Source organism: Paramisgurnus dabryanus, chromosome 5 (assembly GCF_030506205.2).
Source record: "Paramisgurnus dabryanus chromosome 5, PD_genome_1.1, whole genome shotgun sequence".
Lineage (NCBI taxonomy): Eukaryota > Metazoa > Chordata > Actinopteri > Cypriniformes > Cobitidae > Paramisgurnus > Paramisgurnus dabryanus.
This window is the reverse complement of record NC_133341.1, coordinates 39,794,246-39,816,223: the sequence shown is the minus strand read 5'-3', so window position 1 is coordinate 39,816,223 and position 21,978 is coordinate 39,794,246. Positions and strand designations below refer to the sequence as shown.

Here is a 21,978-nt window from a genome sequence, read left to right as displayed (position 1 = left end):
ATATAATCGTGATTAATCTGTTGACAGCCCTAGTTTTAAGCTTACTTTGCAGTCGATATGTCTTGTATCCATTGCAACATACAGATGAACTAGTGAACTAAATACCTAAAATGTTGTATGTCGATCACTTCAAATCGTATTGGTGCATGCGTGTCTCGTAACTAGTTGTCAAAACATGCAAGAACCAATTAGATTTTTAGTTGTCGACATGTCGCCATATTTATTTTTTCTGTGCTTTTGTTTTTTGTAGTAATTAAGAAACTTTGTCAAAAATGAGATAATGATATCAGCAATCGGTTTGTTGGCAAAATTCATTAAGAGCCTGATAAAAAAAGGTTAATTTACAAAAATAAACATTTCAGATGCACTTAGAGGGTTTTGCATATGAGCGTTTCAATAATTGTAACATTGTGGTGGCAATCATATGGATGCATACGATTTATCTCATAAATGCAATCATCAACACATGACTTCAGAGCAATATCTTATAACACTTGAAATATAATAATTCATCATAGTAGGTAAATGATGACAGAATTTAAAATTTTGTGTGAAATATCCCAACTCTCAGAAGTGTTTTGCATTATAAGGACCTCGTATGTTCGATTGGAAATCTCTATAGGAGCCAGAAATCACACAAGCGGCTCTCCAACGCCATTTGTTCTTCTCACTGATTGAATCCATTTTTATACTTTTATTTAGCAATTACATTGATTAAACCCTGGGCAGGTGGTGGGGTGCTACATTTTAGCCATGATTTAGAAATAAAGGTAAATGAAAGATAAATCCAGTTTTTTATGAACCATCTGTAGCTGCTGGCACTGAAGCATTTGCTTACAGACCCAAATGTGTGTGCGCTTAGCTGATTCTCCATTCCAGATATTCATCTTCACAACTGGAAGTCATTCAGCTTCTCGCCCTAAAGGAAAAGTGCATTAAACTGAGCTTTTGCAGGATCTGTAATGACCAGCCCCAGCAGAAAGTGCTTGAAGCTCTGTGGTATCATGCGAGGGATATTCTGGGTCTCCGGCGATATTTATTGTCCAGTTGATTTGCAGTTGATTGCATTTCTTATTCATGGAAACATTCTGTCGATTCCAGGTTACGCAGTTAAGTCTGGCTAAGGAAAACCGTAAAACTCCTTGACGTGGCCAGGGTCTCAGAAAGCTGTTATCACACAGCAAGCGTTAAATTAGAGCCAGATTAATGATGGCATACCGCTGCATCTTGCACCCTGGGCTCTGCCCTCAATTTTCATTAGATGCAGCTAAATAAATGCTGTTCGATAACATCCTGTATGTGGCTGCATGTTTTTAGTTTCAGTTGAGACCGTTAAACACCTTGTTTTGAAAAACAAATACAGACTTCCTGAAGAAATGTGTTGACCGGCACATTTTAAGATACAGTGGTGCCAAAACAGCGCGGTTTAGCGCGGTAGACGTGATTCCGACTCATTCGTGCGTCTAGTTCACGTTGCCGCGGAAAACGGGCGTGTTTGAACTTTGGCGGAAAAACATGCCGCGCTAACCAATCATGAGCTTGCTGTAGTAGTGACGTGATTACAGAAAGCGTGCGGAGTTGCAGAAGCCCGCGTGAATGTCTCGATAACTAGAATTTTAATAGCTAGAATGAAGCGAGTACACTCAAAATGTTCAGGCGGCAAACTAGACGCGGTACATGCGAATTTGACGCCTCAAATGCGGCTGGTGTGAACCCACGGTAAGAGAAAGGGCCTGTCCCTTTTTTACTCCCTTAAAACTTCCACTTGGTTTTAAGTGCCCTCGGCAGTAAAGTCCCATCAACGAGGGAAGTGGGGGTTAAAATCTTTCCCTATCAAATGGGACACAACTACATGGAAAGTATCGTAGCGAACGCATTCACCTACATCATGCGCGGCGTCTACCGGTCTCGCAAGGTATCCTGGGTAATTTCATCTGTATTTCAGTCCTGACTACATTTTAAGGGTTGATTCTGAGGGGAAAATAGCACTCCGTCTTGCTCCCTAAAGTATTGGGAAGCCCTACACGTGCATGCGCAAAAGCGTGAAGTCGCCCCAACTATGCGGCCATATTTGCAATACCTCCAGAAAGACTAAACTCCTATCTACCTGAATGGGGAACAACAGATCTCTCTTAAATCACTTTATTAACTTAAAGTTACAATTAAACATGACATCACCTGTACCATACATTTAGTATCTTAAAGGGACACTCCAATTAAAAAAAAAAAAGGCTCATTTTCAGGCTCCCCTAGAGTTTAAACCATTTTGGAATCCATTCAGCCGATTTCCTGGTCTGGCAGTACCACTTTTAGCATAGCTTAGCATAATCCATTGAATCCGATTAGACCATTAGCATCGCGCTCAAAAATGACCAAAAAGTTTCAATATTTTTCCCATTTAATACTAGACTCTTCTGTAGTTATATCAAGTACTAAGACCGACGTAAAATTTAAAGTTGCGATTTTTCAAGGCCAATATGGGTAGGAACTATACTCTCATTCTGGCGTAATAATCAAGGACTTTGCCGCCTCAACATGGCTGCAGGAGGCGCAATGATATCACACAGCGCCAAAAAATTGTCCCCTTGGTAATTTTCAATAGCTGTGGACTATGGTTTATAATCCAAACACACCAATGCAACATTCATAGAAACGTTTGAATGCATTTTAATAAAATATTTGCATAAAGGGCTAGACGCAACTTTGACGGTCAGTTGTTCAAAGTTGGGCATTGCTTTTGGCCCCTACTGGATATGAATGGCACCGGTGCCGTACATTTTGATCCCAGTTGCACTTTGCAAGTAAAACATTTCAAGAAAAACTGTTAATGATAAAACAACAAATCTTTTCAAAGAGCAGGAAACAAAAGAGGAGTCAAGGGAAACGTCCTCCCACGTCCCTATTGTCTGCCTGTTCAAAAAGACTGCATCTGTTTGGAAAATGCTGTTTTTCCCAAGGCCTAGTGCTAAAACACTGGCAAAATTGACTTGTAACTTAGATTTCTGACCATAGACGGTGCTGAACAAATATGATTACAGTTCATTTGGCTGCAACAGCGTACACTCCATGCCAAACTGAATTAGCTTCCTACTCCATGTAATTCCATATATCACCATTTACCAGACGACCAGACTGCTTCGTGCTTCACATCTGCTCTCTTGTTTAAAGGAAAAACCTGCATTATTTATTCGCTTGCTTGATATGAAGGTCACTCTGGTGCACACGCTGTGCTGAATGAGTAATTGAATATTTTTATGGCAAATAAAATGTGATTTGATTTTGACGTTAGTGGGTAATTTCAAGATTTGTCGCTATGACACTGGATGGTTTTCCCTTTGATATTTAATGACTTGTGGTTCTCCACAGGTTGTGTATAAGACTGGAAATATGAATTGGACTTGCAAATTGACAAATTACTCTAACATAATTCGAAGAATTTACGCTGCATAGCGTTTGATCTTCATGTCAGCAGAATGTAGCAGCATCAGCAACCCATTTTGTTCGTAATCTGAAAATAATTTCACTCATGTTTACATGTTCAACATAAAGGAGATTCAGCTTGATTTTATCCATCAGGAAATAGTTGGATCCTGAAAAATGGATGTTACAACCTGATGGTGCAATTGGTAGATTTTGCTCATTACAAAGGAAAATCAGAGATGCAGATCTGAACTTTGGGCTTGACATGAGCCTCGTGTTCAAGCTCCTTTTGAGGGAAGTTTTAATTTTAAGACTAAATGGGCAGGCAAACTTGTGAAATTACATTAAATTTAGGGATTCCTCCGCCGCGTACCAATGGATTGGAGGTACCGCACTTTAAGAACCATTGATATAGTAGCCTACACTAGCAATGTTAAATTTGTATTCCCTTATTTTTACAGATCAGGATGCTACTACAGACATTTTGTGTCACATGATGCCGTTCTACAGCTACGATGTTCCTCACACATGCGGCCCTGACCCGAAGATCTGCTGCCAGTTTGACTTCAAGCGACTGCCTGGAGGAAGAATCAGCTGTCCGTGGAGAATTCCACCTCAAGCCATTACAGACAGTAATGTACAGGAGAGGTACAAATTTATAGTCATAAATATATGAGATTTTTAAGCTAATGTGTAGACATTAAGCTATAGCTTTACTGACTGTTATAACTGTTATGTTTATTACGACTCCTCAGTTAAAGTAAAATTTTTCCATCTGAATTCAAAATGGCTTTGGCAAAAGTAAATAAAACAGAGTTACCTGAGCGTTGCAAGTCTTTTTAAAACAAAGATATTTAAACTAAAGCATTTGTCGTGACTTTGTAATGGCTAAGCGCTACTCCATGTTTTGACACATATGTTAAGTATTCTGCTAGGAATTTGTAGCTAGGCGTTGGAAAACAATATATGTGATTTAATTGTCTCAAGAGCATTAATATATAAAGTGAGGAAAATAAGTATTTGAACACCCTGCTATTTTGCAAGTTATCCCACTTAGAAATCATGGAGGGGTCTGAAATTGTCATGGTAGGTGCATGTCCACTGTGAGAGACAAAATCTAAAAAAAAATCCAGAAATTACAGGGCTACCGGGAAATTGCCAAGCAGCTTGGTGAAAAAGGTTCACTGTTGGAGCAATCATTAGAAAATGGAAGAAGCTAAACATGACTGTCAATCTCCCTCGGACTGGGGCTCCATGCAAGATCTCACTTCGTGGGGTCTCAATGATCCTAAGAAAGGTGAGAAATCAGCCCAGAACTACACGGGAGGAGCTGGTCAATGACCTGAAAAGAGCTGGGACCACCGTTTCCAAGGTTACTGTTGGTAATACACTAAGACGTCGTGGTTTGAAATCATGCATGGCACGGTAGGTTCCCCTGCTTAAACCAGCACATGTCCAGGCCCGTCTTAAGTTTGCCAATGACTATTTGGATGATCCAGAGGAGACATGGGAGAAAGTCATGTTGTCAGATGAGACCAAAATAGAACTTTTGGTCATAATTCCACTAAACGTGTTTAGAAAGACCTAAACCCAATAGAGAATCTTTGGAGGGAGCATAAACTCCATGTTTCTCAGCGACAGGCCAGAAACCTGACTGATCTAGAGAAGATGTGTGTGTGCAAACCTGGTGAAAAACTACAGGAAACATTTGACCTCTGTAATTGCAAACAAAGGCTACTGTACCAAATATTAACATTGATTTTCTCAGGTGTTCAAATACTTATTTGCAGCTGTATCATACAAATAAATATTTAAAAAATCATACATTGTGATTTCTGGATTTTTTTTAGCTTGCAAAATAGCAGGGTGTTCAAATACTTATTGTCACCTTTAATCATACAGTGAGGAAAATAAGTACATACAGTATGTAGCCGGTTATGAACCCATAAAGCCATCACTTCCTGTCAGAAACATTACTTAACATTTTATGTAAACTTTGTTATGCAGTAGAACATAGTGCTTTTATCAGTTTAACTTTAAAGTTTTTAAACCTGATCACTGAGTTTAATCTTTCACTGTTTAGAGCTCAGACGCTGCTGGACCAATACAGGAAGAAATCAAAGCTCTATCGGACCAAAGTGCTACTGGTTCCTCTTGGAGATGACTTCCGTTACACTGACGCTCTGGAATGGGATCAACAATTTGAGAACTACCAAAAGCTCTTTGACTACATGAATTCTCACCCTGAGCTCCATGTCAAGGTCTGTCACATGCAAATAGGGTCAAAGCTTGCTTAAATGCTTGATTTAAAGAAACACTTCACATAAATCATTAACTTGTGTCCTTATTTGCTCACCCCCGTGTCTAAATCTGTATCTGTTTCTGAGCATAAAAATATGTTATATTGAAAAATGTCCCAGTCTCCTATAAACAAATCTTTGATGCGTTTCTTTGATGTAAATCTTAGACTTTTAATTTAAATTTGACACATCAAGACAAGTTGCACCAGTTTTGAGGTTGCGATGCCAAAAATAATTTGCGTGCCTTTTAGCAGTTTAGCAAACTTGGCCAAGTGATGGACTACATTTTTCTATATAGAGTTCCCACAATCTTTTCATATTTTGGAATATCAGGAAAAGACAAATTTAAGTCACATAGCTTTACGAGCTAGGTTTGATTTTTTTTATTAGGTTTTGTTGGGCAAAACTATTCCTTAAAATAAGTTTCTGGGTGTGTTTTGGGACATTTAAGTATACACATTGTTTTTTTTTTGCAGGCCCAGTTTGGCACAATTTCAGATTATTTTGATGCGCTGCGTAAAAACATTGGCATGGATCCAGTTGGTAGTAGTGTTGGTGAGCTGGCCCTGCCCGTGATAAGTGGAGACTTTTTCACTTACGCAGACCGCGATGACCACTACTGGAGCGGATATTTCACATCACGACCCTTCTATAAACGACTGGACCGTATGCTAGAATCATATCTCAGGTAGAGCACAACCTTACCAAATACACTTCATTTATCTCCTAAATAGCCAATTATACAAGACATTATTGTCACTTGGCTGGAAGTCTTCTCAATTCACCTGCAATTGACATTGCATTACATTTATGAATTTGACAGATTTTTTTTCAAAGCAACTTACCGTACATTTAAGAGATACATTTATCAGTATGCGCTCCCCGAGGATCAAACCACTTTACATTGTGATTTCTCTGATCTCCTAAATGAGCTATGGGAACAGTTGTGACTAATACACCTGTATTACTACATCCCATAAAATGTTCTGGGCAGACTTGTCTGTATTGTCGTAATGAGACTGAAGCCTTGTAATGAGGTCATCAAAGTAATAGTTTACCCAAAAATGAAAATTCTGCTGGTAACAACACAGTTGACGGCACCCATTGACTTCTATAGTAGGAAAAAATACAGGGTTCCCACTGGTCATGGAATTTCTGGAATATCATGGAATTTTAAAAGGTCTATTATAGAGGTTGAACAATATTCCTTTTCTTTATGGCCGATGCCATGTGGCCGATATAAGGACAATATATAAAATATATCATTATAGTAACTGAGAAACATATAAACAATTAGTGAACACATGCACAGCTTTCTGGGCTTCGAGTGACGCTGTTTTTTTGTGCAGGGAAAACATGGTCTACCGACAACGCACATATCTGGGGAAGATGCATTATAACAACATGAGGGTGAATAAATAATGACATAATTATGATTTTGTTTTGGTAAACCATCCCTTTAAAGCAGGGGTGTCCAAAGTCAGTATTTGGGGTGCGTTCCACTCCAGTTTTAGACACACACTCGCGAACTTCCCTAAGCACTTCCCCTCGGGGGAATCCCTGTCGCCATTTTGAAGTGCGTTCCACTTCGTCAAGTGGACGAGGGAAGTTTGTATGGACAGACCCTCGCTCCCTCGATTTTGACAGAGGGAGCGAGTCTGCTTCATATGTACACTTCATGCAGCTTCATATCCCACAATCCAACACGATTGTGACGTCACTTCAGCAACTCGCGCTTTGCACATGGAGGGGGCGGTCTCCACTTTCCATGTGATCAAGGGCTTAGGGCGATCCATTTGAACCCACTTCAAGTGTTCTAGCAGTAATGGGCACTCGTACAACGTAAGCAATGACGTACATCCGAGTGAACGAGGCTGAGGGAAGTTAGCGAGGGAAGTTCATAAAAAAACGAACTGGAACGCAGGGCTAGTCTGCCTAGTAAGACCTTGATTAGCTGGATCAGGTGTGTTTGATTAGGGTTGGAATAAAACTCTGCAGAGACACCGGCCCTCCAGGAGCAGGATTAGACACCCCTGCTTTAAAGGGACACTCCACTTTTTTTGAAAACATACTAATTTTCCAGCTCCCCTAGAGTTAAATATTTGATTTTTACTGTTTTTGAATTCATTCAGCTGATCTCCGGGTCTGGCGCTAGCACCTTTAGCATAGCTTAGCATAATCCATTGAATCTGATTAGACCATTAGCATCACGCTAAAATATCACCAAAGAGTTTGGATATTTTTCCTATTTTTTCCGAAGCCCCCCTTCCGTACTCCATTGCCTACACTGAAGGGTGAGGATATCACTGCGCCTGCTGCAGCCATGTTACGGCAGCAAAGTCCTTGATTATTACGCCAGAATGAGAGTATAGTTCCTAGACGTATTGGCCTTGAAAAATACAACTTTTAATTTTCCGTTGGTCTCAGTACACGATGTAACTACAGAAGAGTAGGAAAAATATCAAAACTCTTTGGTTATTTTTTAGCGCAATGGTCTAATCAGATTCAATGGATTATGCTAAGCTATGCTAAAAGGCGTAGCACCAGACCTGGAGATCAGCTGAATGGGTTCGAAAATGGTAAAAATCAAATGTTTAACTCTAGGGGAGCTGGAAAATGAGCATATTTTCAAAAAAAAAAATGGAGTGTCCCTTTAAGTGGGCTAGTTTTAATCTAGCTAATGTACTGTATTTGACATGGACACCCCACTATGAGAGTTTGAAAAACTTTACTCTTCTCATCATTTTTAACTCGACATCATATATTAAACCAATTCTTTTTATTAAATTGATCATCACAAATATGTCAAATTTGAAGGGAACGTCATCTGCGGCTTGTTTTTCAGAGTAAGAAGATGTAAAAGTCATTTGCAATTTGCTCGGTTCTGGATAATGAGAAGTTGAGGTGGTAGATATTGATTTCTACATTGTGCACAGGCTACGGTGAAAGACAGAAAAGTTGCTTGATATCTCACTTGTTTTTTCGTAATTGCATATAAACTTCAAATCATCTCTCTCAGCTCACTCATAATGATGAAACACAAGACAGACCTCCTTTACCTTTAAAGCTATAACAAGACATACCACTGTGATTGTACTGACTTATTTTGACATGCACTATGCTATATAGTACTATTGCAATACCATGATTACTTGGACGTGTCCCGTTATCAAAATTATTTCATGTTTTGTGTACCATGGTGGTGATATTTCAGACATAACCCAGTTTATTCCTTGCTATTATTTGCAATGCATTGGATTTCCATGTCAGTTTCATAGTATGTGGTAATAATTAGTACAGTGGTTCACAGTTTATTTTTCGGTGTGTTTGTTAGTGTAAATATACATAAAAGTACACAAAAAATAAGTAGAATTTACTTTTTGCACAAATATTTTTCAAGTAAATTTCACACATAAATTAAGTAAATCTACTTAAGTTATTTAAAAATAAATTATATTTACTTAAAAAATTTTGGTAGCAATATTATAAATAATATTTTTTAAGTGCTTTGAAAGGATTACTTCTTAATCTTTCTGATTTAATCATGCAAAATTTCCTCTTTTTTACATATTTATTATTATATACCACATTATGTGAATTAACACACACATGCAAAGTCCATTGCCTAGTTACTAAAATCATTCACAGTTTAAACACAATATTATTAATTTCCTTCTTACAGATTTAAGTGGATTTGAAATGATAAAATTAAGTAAAATTTACTAAATAATGTCATAATTTAGAAAGACTCAAATTACTAAATTTTTATGTTATTTTTAACTAAAATTTAATAGAGTTTACTCATTTTATTTTGTTAAATCTGCAAAGACACAAAATAATTTTTTTACAATGTGCTTGCTTAGTAACAATGGGTCTCATTCACTATGCGTACGCACAAATTTGTTCGTAAAATGTTTGTGTGGACATTAACTTAAAAATCATGATTCAACAAAAACTTCATGATTATTGCATATGTGTGGTCTAAGTTGTTTTTAAGTTTTTGCATACATTTAAAATAAATGTAAGTACGAAAGTTTTTGTTGAATCACGATTTTTAAGTTAAAACGTCTGTACGCACATTTTACGAACAAATTTGTGCGTACGCATGCTAAGTGAATGAGACCCAATGCTTACCGAAATGTACTTACTATAGGGTTAGGAATAGGATTAGGGTTGTATGTAATTATGCATAATCTACTAATTTTAGTATAGATATTACATGTAACTTGTTTACCAAAAGCATTGTAAAATAAAGCATTACCGTGAAATGTTAAAATACCACGTTTTCTCATTTCCATGGTACCAGCACACTTTTCTTCCTAGAATTTGCTTTATGTAATCTTTCAGTCGTTTGTAAATATGTATGTAGGTGTATAAATGTCAGCGGCTGCCGTACATTTCATTGTTTACTGTAGGAACGTGATACGGATGTGAATTTGGCACATTTCACCCTGCATTGTACGCCGGATTCCCGCTCTCTCAAAGGTGGTCGTACCCAAGTGCACAAGTTAATAGATTGGATACACCTTCAGCGTACGTGCACAGAGAACCCTTAAACACATTATTTTTGCATTTTGATAGGTGTATGTTTATGAATGTAAGCAGTGTTCATCAGTATGCAGTTGTTAAATAACTTCCCCGTTTTACACAGTGACAACTTTCACACTGCAAATAGGACTTTGTTGAGTTTTGTTTAATTACACACACAAATGTGCAAATCTAAACACGCATCAGATTAGAGATATGCTTTCTGTGCTTTCTGTCCAAGGTCATTTAATGTTGAATTAATTACTAAAGTCAGTGTTTGGTTTGCAACAGTATGTATGGCAGACGTTTGTTTGATGTGAGGTATGTAGGTCGCTCATAGTGAGGGGTTTTGTCTTTTTATTGTGCGCTGCTTGCAAGGCTGCTTGTGAACGACGAGACACAGAAATGCTTTTTGATCTGCTGGCATTAACTTCTGATTTGAGAGGTCTGTTTGGAAGCCAAATCAATTTAAACTACAAGTAACTTTAAAATGTCATTTCAGTTTGGTGATGTACACAGTTAAGAGGTTTGTTGTAAAGCAGGAGGATGTCAATAAAATCGTTCAGACAACCAAAAGCAAAAGATAAAACAAGTGATTATATTTATTATTTTGCATTGGGAATTTGGATCTATTTTTGAAAACATTGATTTTCTTGTATATTTATTTGAGCGTTTTACCATTCTGTTCAACTGATTCATGATCTTTTAGCAAACATAACATTTAAAAAAAGCATGGTAGATACAAATCATACAGTTAAAAAGGCATACAATTTTTGTATAGTCAAGTCAGCTTTTTGCCATGCTGACATAAAGAGGAATAAAAATGTCATGTGTCACAGGGTCATATTGCATAACACACACTTTTTTATACTTTTTTAAATATATAAATATTTCACAAACCTGTCTAGTTTTAAAAAGCAATCTGACTATACATATATGCGTACGTTTGTGCACAAATAAAAAAACAGACTATATTTCAGGCTTTAGCCACCAATAGATTTTCATCCCCAATGGAATAGTGATTTTAACGATATGTGCACTTACAATATATTTACCCAACAAAATACTGGTAGCTACATGTATTTAGATCTTTCCCCGCCATTGACGAGTAATTTTATTGACAAGTTATCTCGTCAATTAACTCATTCCCCGCCATGCTTTTTTGTGATTTTCACAAAAGTTTCACAAAATGCCTTCCAAGAAAAAAAAATTGTAACAATAAATAAACCAAATATATTAAATAAAGGAACAGACCCTCTGCTTTCAAACGAACAATAAACAAAAAACAAACAAACAAAAATGGGATAAGTGTCATACTATCTTAATGTTTTCTATCTTAACTCTTTCACCGCCATTGACGAGATATCTCGTCAATTAAGAGAAAACGCTTCCCCGCCAATGACGGGATTTTCTGTCTTTCCGCAATACCGCTATTATCCACCAGGTGGCGCCCTTCCGCAACTTTTAAACCCGGAAGTATTGCCCTATGGCAAGCTGCTGCATGTCCGTGTCTGTTTTAAAGATCGCTCTGAATGGGATCTCTATGAAAAGTCCGTCACAAAAATGGAATTATCTCTGCTTTTTGCTCAAAATGTGGTGTTTTTGCAGAAACCTACCCATATTCAAAAGCTGATTGCAAAAGAACCACTGAAGGTAGGATGAAACGTTTTTTTTTGTTTGAAAGCAGAGGGTCTGTTCTTTCATTTGGTATATTGTATGTTTATATATTTAAAGAAGAACATTTTCTGTGAAACTTTGGTGAAAATCATAAAAAATACTGGGGTTGGCTGACAACTTAAAAAAAACGCTGTCGGGGAAAGAGTTATTGTGGGTTAGGGATACATTCAGTGCTGGTATCTAGTAATTACACAGTAAGTACATAGTATGCACTAATTCGAGAAGGTCACCTTTATTTGTTGCCATAATTTGTGTGCCATAATCCTGTTATTATTTCCGTTGTGGCAGTGCTCAGACATTGCAAACACCTGACCACATCAGGTCTTGAATACACTTACATTTTGATGCCAGATGTATAAATCTCATCTAAAGTTATTCTACAGTGCATCAGCATAAGTAAACATTTAATATCTTGGCGTGCCTGTTTCAGATGTCCTTTCATTTCTGTTTCCAGGGCAGCTGAGATCCTCTACTCTTTGACCCTGGCTAACTTTCAGAAGTATGGCAAGCCTAGCGATTACCCTACCATTGATAATTACAAGTTACTGACTGAAGCCAGACGCAATCTGGGTCTCTTCCAGCACCATGATGCCATCGCGGGCACAGGCAAAGACTTTGTGGTTGTGGACTATGGAACCAGGTAGCACATTTGGGGGGGGGGGGTTGATTGGTGTCTATCTGTTGTTACTAGTTTTTCTACCACTGGGTCTCTTTGGAGCAAACTACATTACTAAGAATTTTTTTCTTGAAAATAATTTTTTGCATTTTTGTCTTTTTTTTTTTTTAATTGTTACATTTAAAATATGTTTATCTGTGCAGTTCGGTATTTAAATATGGATTAATAGCAGACCCAGTAAAAGTGTATTTCTTTTTCTGGTGTTATGTTTAAACATTCATCTCCATGTATGTCTTTTTTTAAGGTTGTTTCATTCCATATTAAATGTGAAGCGAGTAATCGTGAGCTCGGCTCATTGGTTAGTGCTTAAGGACAAACAGACATACAGCCATGATCCTTCAAATCCCGTTCTTCAAATGGTGATTATTCCTCAATGTATATTGACAACATGTCGACATTCAACCTAAATCTGTTGTTCCCAATTAATTTTTTTGTTTTGTTTACTATTATAGGATGATGTTCAGGCAGCACAAGATGCCCTACCTCACAAAACCGTTATTAAAATTCATAAAAAGCCAAGGTAACCCATAAAACATTTCGACTTCTTAACATTCACTGTTTTTGTATGATAATAAAGTCATTAACCTGAAATGTTTTTGGTTGCCAGATTGGTTGTGGTTTTTAACCCCATAGAACAGGCCAGGAGATCTGTGGTTACATTATACGTGAACACCCATCACGTGCGCGTGCTTGATGCTTTTGGGCATGTAGTTCACGCTCAGGTCAGCGCCGTATGGAATGATGCCACCCATGCTGCTACTGATGTCTTCCAGGTGAGATGATCACATCTACCATATCACATCAGTAGTGCCCTAAACAGATTTTGCAAATGCAGTGAAACAGTTTTGGCAATTCCCTGTGTGTCATCTTGTTGTTTTTGGCATGACCTCGATATCTTTCTCCGCAGTTGTCATTCATAGCTCAGGCTCCTCCGCTGGGCCTTAGCGTGTACCAGCTGATCGAAGGAATGGAGATCCGGACAGAAACCTCCAAATACATGTTTCTTAAGGACGGCAGGCACATTTCAGTCAGCGGATTGGATAATTTCAGAATGTCCTACCAACAAGATGCCACTTCTGTGGAAATCGAAAATCCTCACCTGAAACTGTCCGTCTCTACCGCCACGGGTCTTTTAGAGGTTAGGCCGTAAATTGCTTCTGTTCGCAGTTATTACTAGGTGATAACTCACCAAAGGCTTTTAAACAAACAGAATGTGTCTTTAATGTACAGAGAATGAGGCTGAAGGACGACGGCTCGGAGCACCAGGTTAACGTGGAGTTTGCTTGGTACGGTACCACCAGTAACAAAGACAAAAGCGGAGCTTACCTGTTTCTACCAGACGGAGATGCAAAGGTAAGTCAGTTTATGCAAACCAATACATAAAGTTTGAAAAAAGTGTCTGTATATCTGCCACTTACTGGTTATGTTTACATGTACAAAATTATGTCTACTTTTTATGTCTATATTTATTTGAAATTTGGCGTTTCCATCACTCGTTTTTTGATGCGATACTTCATGCGCATGATATGCAACATCTTGACTTGCATATCAACGTGGAGCCTGCATGCTGGCATTTTTTATCTAATGTTTTTACATTCAAACATGATGTATCGATTGCTAAATACACTCAAAATATGAATTGTTTTCTCTCACAAATATATAAAAAAATTATATACTTACCTGTATCTACCAGTCAAGTCAATTTATACACACCAATACATAAAGTTTAAAAAAATTATTGTCCGTCTATCTGTCACTCACTGGCTATGTTTACAATTATGTCAGTCCGACTGATTTAATCCGATTGTAGGTTACGACAATACATTTTATATGTGCACTGCAAAAAATTATTTTCAGGAAAAAAATTCTTAGTATTTTTGTCTTGTTTTCAGTAAAATATCTAAAAATTCTTAAATTAAGATGCTTTTTCTTGATGAACAAAACGACCCAAAAAAATACGTGTAGTTTTTAGAGCAAAAATATCAAATTTAATTGATTTTGTGCATAAAACAAGCAAAAAAGTCTGCCAATGGGGTAAGAAATTTTTTCTTGAATTTAGTGTTTAAGAAGAATGTTCAAGATTTTTTTGCTTACCCCATTGGCGGATTTTTGTGCTTGTTTTATGCACAAAACCACTTAAATTTTATATTTTTGGTCTAAAAACTAGACTTATTTTCTTGGGTCATTTTGCTCATCAAGAAAAAGCAACTTAATTTAAGAATTTTTAGATCTTTTTACTGAAAACAAGACAAAAATACTAAGAATTTTTTTTCTTGAAAATAATTTTTTGCAGTGTACCCTAAACATTGCAATCTGATTCAAAAGTTTGTACATTTTATATAATCCAAACCAAAATTCACACCCACAGCCAGCGGATTGGACAATTTTAGAATGTCGCACCAACAAGATGCCACTTCTGTGGAAATCAGAAATCCTCACCTGAAATTGTCCTGACCAAAACCAGCCCAATATACATTCAAAACTAGCCCAAAAGCATCCTACATTGCAAAAAAATACTTTCTTACTTAGTATTTTTGTTTTGTTTTTAGTACAAATATCAAAAAATTCTTAAATCAAGATGTATTTTCTTGATGAGCAAAATGACCTAAGAAAATAAGTTTAGTTTTTAGACCAAAGAACTTACACTTCAAGTAAATGTGTGCTTAAAACAATCAAAAATATCTGCCAATGGGGTGAGAACATTTTTCTTGAATTAAGTGTTTAAGAAAAAAGTAAACTTATTTCAAAATTTTCTTTTAAATCTTGTTTTAAGCACAAATTTACTTAAATTTAATATTTTTGTCCAAAAACTAGATGTTTTTTCTTAAGTCATTTTGATCATCAAGAAAATTTTAATTTAAGAATTTTTAGATATTTGACCTGAAAATAAAAATACTACGTAAGAAAGTCATTTTTTGCTGTGTATTGACTATTCACAGCCCAATTACCAATAACTAATCAACAAAATCCTGTCATGTTCAACCCGCAAAAAAAACAACTCCGTTTAAAAGTATCACAAATTTAAAGCCACCAAAAAGCAGAGGATTTGGCAACGCAGCGCACAGCATCTCTCGTCGAGTCGACGCTTTATCTTATAAATATAAATGTACAAAGTCAAAGTTGAGTTGGAGAAAGTTGTTTTAAAGGAGACATATCATGCTAAATCCACTTTCTTGGCTCTTAAATGCATTTTGTTGTATATTTGTAGTGTTTATAAGTACATAAAAGTTGAAATTAGTCTCTTCAGGTGCTTTGTTGATATCTTTATATTCTGTTTTGGTCATATTTTCCAACCGGTTCTGATTTTTCTATTATCTATTACGTTTTTTGAACAATTACGTCACAGTATTTGCAGCGGAACTGCTAAATAAGGACATCGACTTCCAGCCCAACACTACGAGCAATCCGCCATTTTATATTTCTCGCTGCGATATTGTAGTCCAAGCTCAAGGATGCAGAAGTTACGAGAGCGTAAGAAATGTACTCACATCTGTGGGTAAAGTCATTTTTGTGTGCCCGAGGCACTTTAAGGATAACTACTTCACCAATCTCCGCCAGTATAAAGAAGGATTTGCCGATAGACTTCGTCTGATTGAGGGGTCAATTACTTCTTTCTTTGGAGACGACGAGCAGAGCACTTCGGTAAGCAGTTTATAATTTAAAGTAAAAAAGTAAAGTACACGGTGGTCATGGTTTAGCAGTGCTGTTTCTCACTCCGAAGGCTGCAGCCTGCGGAGATCGCTTTTGGGCATCAAGCCTGGTTTAAGTTAACTGAGCATCACATTTGCAAGTCATGAGCATATTACAACAACTTACGATTAACTAAGAATAATAGTCAACTTTATAATTGTTAATATTCTGAAATAAGACCGTCTTGATTACGTATGCAGCCTAGATATGCGACCTCCGGAGGCTGCAGCCTCACACCATTGCGATACCTCCATATGAAGACGTTGTTCTGCAGGTTCGTCGTCTTCATTTTCCTCTCAGTCCGTTTCCGACTCTGGCGCGAACATATAAGGCTGGATGGACAAGTCTTCCGTTGTTGACATTTTGTGAATAACGAGTAAATAAAAAGTTTCTGTGCAGCTAGATAATCGTATCTCTGCTATAAAACTACAAAAATGGCCGAACGGGGTGGAGTTTAACCGAGTGTCACCTCTGCAACCTGGAGAGGGGGCAGGGTATGACGTGCATTTAAAAAGACAGTACCAAAACGAGTTGCTCTCAGATGCACATCAGAAAAGGGGTAGAAAGGGGGCCTGTGGGGCTATAATAATGAGGAATTCAGACCCAAGCATTGCAGTTTCGCTTTACATAGACCACAAATAGATGATTTATATGTAAAAAGGACAGATTTAAAAGCATGATATGTCTGCTTTAATAAGTTTTCATAGCTTTTAAATATAGGCAAAGAAAACATACTTTTCGAAAGGCACAACACTATTTTATTGCTTTATGTAATGTTATGAAAGTACACATCAACGCTGCAGAATTTAAAGCACGTGACCCCATTACCTTAATAATGTGTTGCCATCACCTTTCTCTTGCATGTTTCTATGAAGAAAATCATATGATACATAAATAAGAGGTAAATATAAGACATGACCTTAAGCACAGTTATTCTGCGCATGTGCACAAGGCTTTTTTGCATCCAATTAAGAAAAATCTATATCATTCATGCGTTTGCATGCATACTTTTCTCTTGATGATCAGATCACAGATCGGAGTATACCACCCCTTTTAATACGATCGAAATTTGTATCCTATAGACCCTGAATCAATTGTATTGATTAAGGTAATTACATGAACGCTTTTCAATCTGATTAAGCCATCAATCCAATCACAAACAGATTATTTGGTCGCATGTAAACGTACCTATTGTTGCTCACTGACTGCAGGTATGGTCAATGCTTATAACTTTGTGTTATCTAGTACAAAAACTATGCAGGTTCATAAGAGCCAGACTCTTTCATCATAACATTAGGCAATTTTGTCAGGGAATCTATTTTTTGTTCTTTGCCAGCGAAGCTCCGAGGGGATTTTTTGAGCGTGATTGGATTTACATTGATTTTTTTCTCCTGCAGATTTACTCTTCCTCTCAGCCGGCTGTGATTCGAGTCACTAAAGGGCCCCTGTTTTCTGAAGTCACCACTACTTTAACACACGTTACACACACTCTTAGACTCTACAACATTCAAGGTAAGAGCATTCACTTTCTTTACTACATATTGTTAGCATTGATTTGTCGCTGGCCTGTCTGAACGTCCAACTAATTATTCTTAATGAAGCTTTCTTATTAAAGTGTTTTGGATTTACCGAACTTCTGATCAGATGCACACTAAAAGGGATAAATCACCCAAAATTTGAAATTCTGGCATTATTTTCTCATCCTCATGTTGTAAATCTGTATAAATGTCTTATTTCTGATGAACACAAAAGAAGATATTTTGATAAATGATGGTAAGCACACAGCTAATTGTAACCATTGACTTTCATAGTACAGTCCCTCCATGATCGCAAACATGATCGCAAGATTCAACGCATAATCAGCCAAAGTCGGCATATTTATGCAGGGGGACGCATTTTTTTTCAAATACGCCGCACTTTCGCAGCAAAAATTGCAGATTTCCGTGCGCAAAATATGTGGGGCTTGCATGATTTCAAACGCAGCCATGTCCCCTGTTGCCATGGGATCGTTATAAAGTGTTCCTGCAATTTCATTGCATACAATTGCATTAATATCTCGCATATTCCATCGCATTTTTTTAAGAAAACGTGCCGCAAGATCAAGGATTTTTGTCGCAACAATCACAAACAAAATTGTTTTTCTGGAAGGACATATAGTAGGAAAAACAAATACGATGAAATTCAATGGGTATCGTCAGCTGTGTGATTACCATCATTTATCAAAATATCTTCTTCACCATTTATCACAATACTTGACAAATGACTTTCGTACTAAATATTTTTTTCTTGTTTTAGTACAAATATTTAAAAAAAATCCTTATCAATATGCATTTTTTGATGAGCAAAAATGAGTAAGACATTTTGTGATAGTAGAAGTAGAAAAGTTTTTTTTTTTTGCTTGTTTTAAGCACAAATTCACTTATATTGTATATTTTTGTCTACAAACTAGACTTATTTTCTAAGGTCATTTTGCTCATCAAGAAAATACATCTTGATTTAAGATATTTGTGCTAAAAACAAGACAACTACTAAATAAGAGCCATTTTTTTTTGCAGTGTACTCATTCTGTCCCTTGTGTAATAAAGAAAACAGTTCAGAAAATTTTCCTTATTTTCAAATCACAATGTTGATGGGTATGCTGTAAGGCAGTGTTTCCCAACCAGGGGTGGGCATCAGCAGATTTCCAAGGGGGCCTCAAGATGACTTTAAAAAATGTAAAAGTTGGTCAAAACAAGCATTTAAATTAGATAAAACATGCAAAAGTCCAGATGTGTTTTTTGGCCATTTTAGTAGCGAATATACATCTGTCTAGTCATTCTAAGTTCCATTTAATTTTATTTGGAAAAATTTGAGTGAGTGGGGGGCCTTTACATTTTGGTGTGGGCAAATAGGGGGCCTTCTCTAAGGGGTCACAATTATTTTGGGTTTTACTAGACTCATTACCTTTAAGGTCGGGTAGGACATTGGGGCTCTAACTGTGTAAATGAAGCTTATGACTGAGAATTTTCTGAAAACTTTGGCTTGTCAGTCACTTTATCATCTTAAGGGTATGAAACTGTGATGAGAGTTGATGTCTGGTCAGCTGACAGAGTAATGCATGGGTGTAAGAGATGTACATGCTAGAAAAGAACTGTAATGCAAATACAAAAACTTGTGAGTTTTGCTGCACAACGCTCGTGTACACAATAACCGATAACTGATTTCTATTCTCGGCTGTGTGTTAGTCAATGAGCTTATGTTGACTTGCTGCAAAAACGAGGCGGTAAAATGTGACAGTGAGTTGGTGGGAAATGTCAGCTATACTAATTGATCAGCCCTCTTCTATTTGCACGCCGTGAATGTGACAGCCCCACAAATGAGATGCGGTGAGTTTTCAACATTGGCTAATTGTGACATCCCCTGCTGTCATTGTGGATTTTAAAGTTGGAACGTTGCTCCGAACCCCAGACGGAGCGCCCACAGACCCGCTTGCTGTCCGTCTGAGGATATTGCACACAAAAATGAAAGCTTTTTTTACATACAAGCTCCTGAGTACCATGAGTATGCAAATTATGGGAATCAGATCAAAGGTTTTTATCAATCTGCTAGGAAACCGTGCCATGCTTTAAAGGTGCCAGGATGCTACATTAAGTCTTTATTAAACTGGCAATGGTTGCCATCACCCTCTTCTGTCATCAAATGTACATACTTTGAGCATGTGTAATGGCCCCATGGGATAGTTATATAATATGTTGTTATATGATCATTTGCACACATTTGCCCCCAATTTTGTATATTTATTTGATAACTGCGGTTGTTCAATATACATATCATATCAGAGAGTCGTGTCCTGTTTCAGTTGCTGGTTTTTGTGCAGATAGGATTGCAAAGTGCCCTAGACTATTTGGTTCTGCTTGACAATTGGCTACTGGCTTAATGTGTCTTTCATAAAGTTGCAGCGGAGGAATGTCAGTATTGTAACCTCAGGAAACCTCCAGTTGAACGACCCCTGCAGTAAAATTCATTTAAGGAATTTTTGTCACAGTAATGATCAGTGCTACTGTGGGTTTTAAAGGACGTGAACATTTCTTACCAGACAAAAGCCTGACAGCAGGCTCAATGGATTGTTAAAAGGACAATTATCTCATGATATAAATTGAGACAGATACAGACACAGAAGAACTTTCAAGACTTTATCAAGAGGGTCCCACCTTCTGGGTGGGTGAGATACAGTGTATGTTTCTGAAAAAGTTAAAGAAACCGTTGGCCTCACGGACTTTAACCCCCGTCTCTCCAATCATGTTTTACCAAAACGACAAAGATAGGGAGAGGATTTGGGTTACTCCCGCAAGTTAAAACTGAAATTTTGTGAGGACAAGTCTATCTTACATGCAGAGCACTAAAAGGGCTCGTCCCAAGGCTAATGCAAAACTACCGCAATGCAAGAGTGACTCATGTTGTTTCAAAGCAGTTTTTACGAAGATAGTGCCTTACTGGGATTCTCTCATTATATCATTCTTCTATATTTATGAATGTATGTATAAATATTTCTCTGTAGAAATCAGATTATTATTGTGACAGCTATAGTAAAGTAGCTCATCTCTCTTCACCTAGACACACTCTGTTCAAATGGACTGGTAAATGGACTGCATTTATATAGCACTTTCATAGACCAATGGCCATCCAAGCGCTTTACATATTGCCTCACATTCAACCATTCATACACTGATGGCCATGCAAGGCGCCTTCCAGCTCATCTAGAGCAGCTGGGGTTAGGTTGCTTGCTCAAGGACACCTCGACACTTGGTCAGGTGGAGCTGGGCATTGAACCACCAACCTTCCGATTTGTAGACAACCTACATGAACCACTGCCGCCCCATAACCACTGCCGCCCCATACTTTCAACTGCAGCTCTTTTGTCGAAAAAGACCAGCATCGGGCGCATCTTACATTTTAAATGCACGCAATAGGTTTATTATTGATTGCTTAAGACGCAACGTGCAGTCTTTTTTGTGCAACGGTACTTAAACTGCAAAGGGCGAGGCATAAAGTTAAAGTTAAGATATCTGTGGATAAAGAGAGAGAGCACGTGCTTAGGAAAGGAGTGCACTTCAGAAGCGTGTGCGCGCGAAATGAAGAAAAATTTATTGTAGTATTTTTGTCTTGTTTCTAAAAATTCTTAAATTAAGATGCTTTTTCTTGATGAGCAAAACGACTCAAGACAAGTCTAGTTTTTAGACCAAAAATATCAAATTTAAGTGGTTTTGTGGCATAAAACAAGCAAAAAATCTGCCAATGGGGTAGGAAAAAAATCTTGAACATTTTTCTAAAACACTAAATTCAAGAAAAATTTGCTTACCCCATTGGCAGATTTTTTTGCTTGTTTTATGCACAAAATCACTTACATTTGATATTTTTGGTCTAAATACTAGACCTGTTTTCTTGGTTCAAGTTCTTTCGCCATTTCATTTAATTGCAGAAGTTGCAAACTTAAAAAGTAATGGCATACTGACAAATAACGATGTTTGTTGGAAACGTCAAAAGGATAGAGATACTTTTATTTATTATATTTGGGATTGTACAATTATTTAGCCTTTATGGCACCAAACTTTAGATATTTTGAGCAAATGTCATGGAATAAATATACCGTTATTCGTCTGTTGGGTGACAAGTAACAGATGCTAAATATTATAAAGGAAGGGGAAGTCA

General features: G+C 37.2%; 1 protein-coding gene across 1 annotated transcript in view; it reads left to right on the top strand.

Moving 5' to 3' along the window:
- man2a1 (mannosidase, alpha, class 2A, member 1) overlaps positions 1-21,978 on the top strand; it is a 65,741-nt gene that overhangs the window by 24,455 nt on the left and 19,308 nt on the right. The window contains exons 7-16 of the mRNA XM_065284102.2: positions 3,882-4,068; positions 5,504-5,681; positions 6,197-6,408; positions 12,379-12,564; positions 12,845-12,959; positions 13,053-13,120; positions 13,208-13,373; positions 13,508-13,738; positions 13,831-13,953; positions 17,688-17,802. Coding sequence (XP_065140174.1) covers positions 3,882-4,068; positions 5,504-5,681; positions 6,197-6,408; positions 12,379-12,564; positions 12,845-12,959; positions 13,053-13,120; positions 13,208-13,373; positions 13,508-13,738; positions 13,831-13,953; positions 17,688-17,802 — 1,581 coding nt within the window. The remainder of the gene's footprint in view (positions 1-3,881; positions 4,069-5,503; positions 5,682-6,196; positions 6,409-12,378; positions 12,565-12,844; positions 12,960-13,052; positions 13,121-13,207; positions 13,374-13,507; positions 13,739-13,830; positions 13,954-17,687; positions 17,803-21,978) is intronic.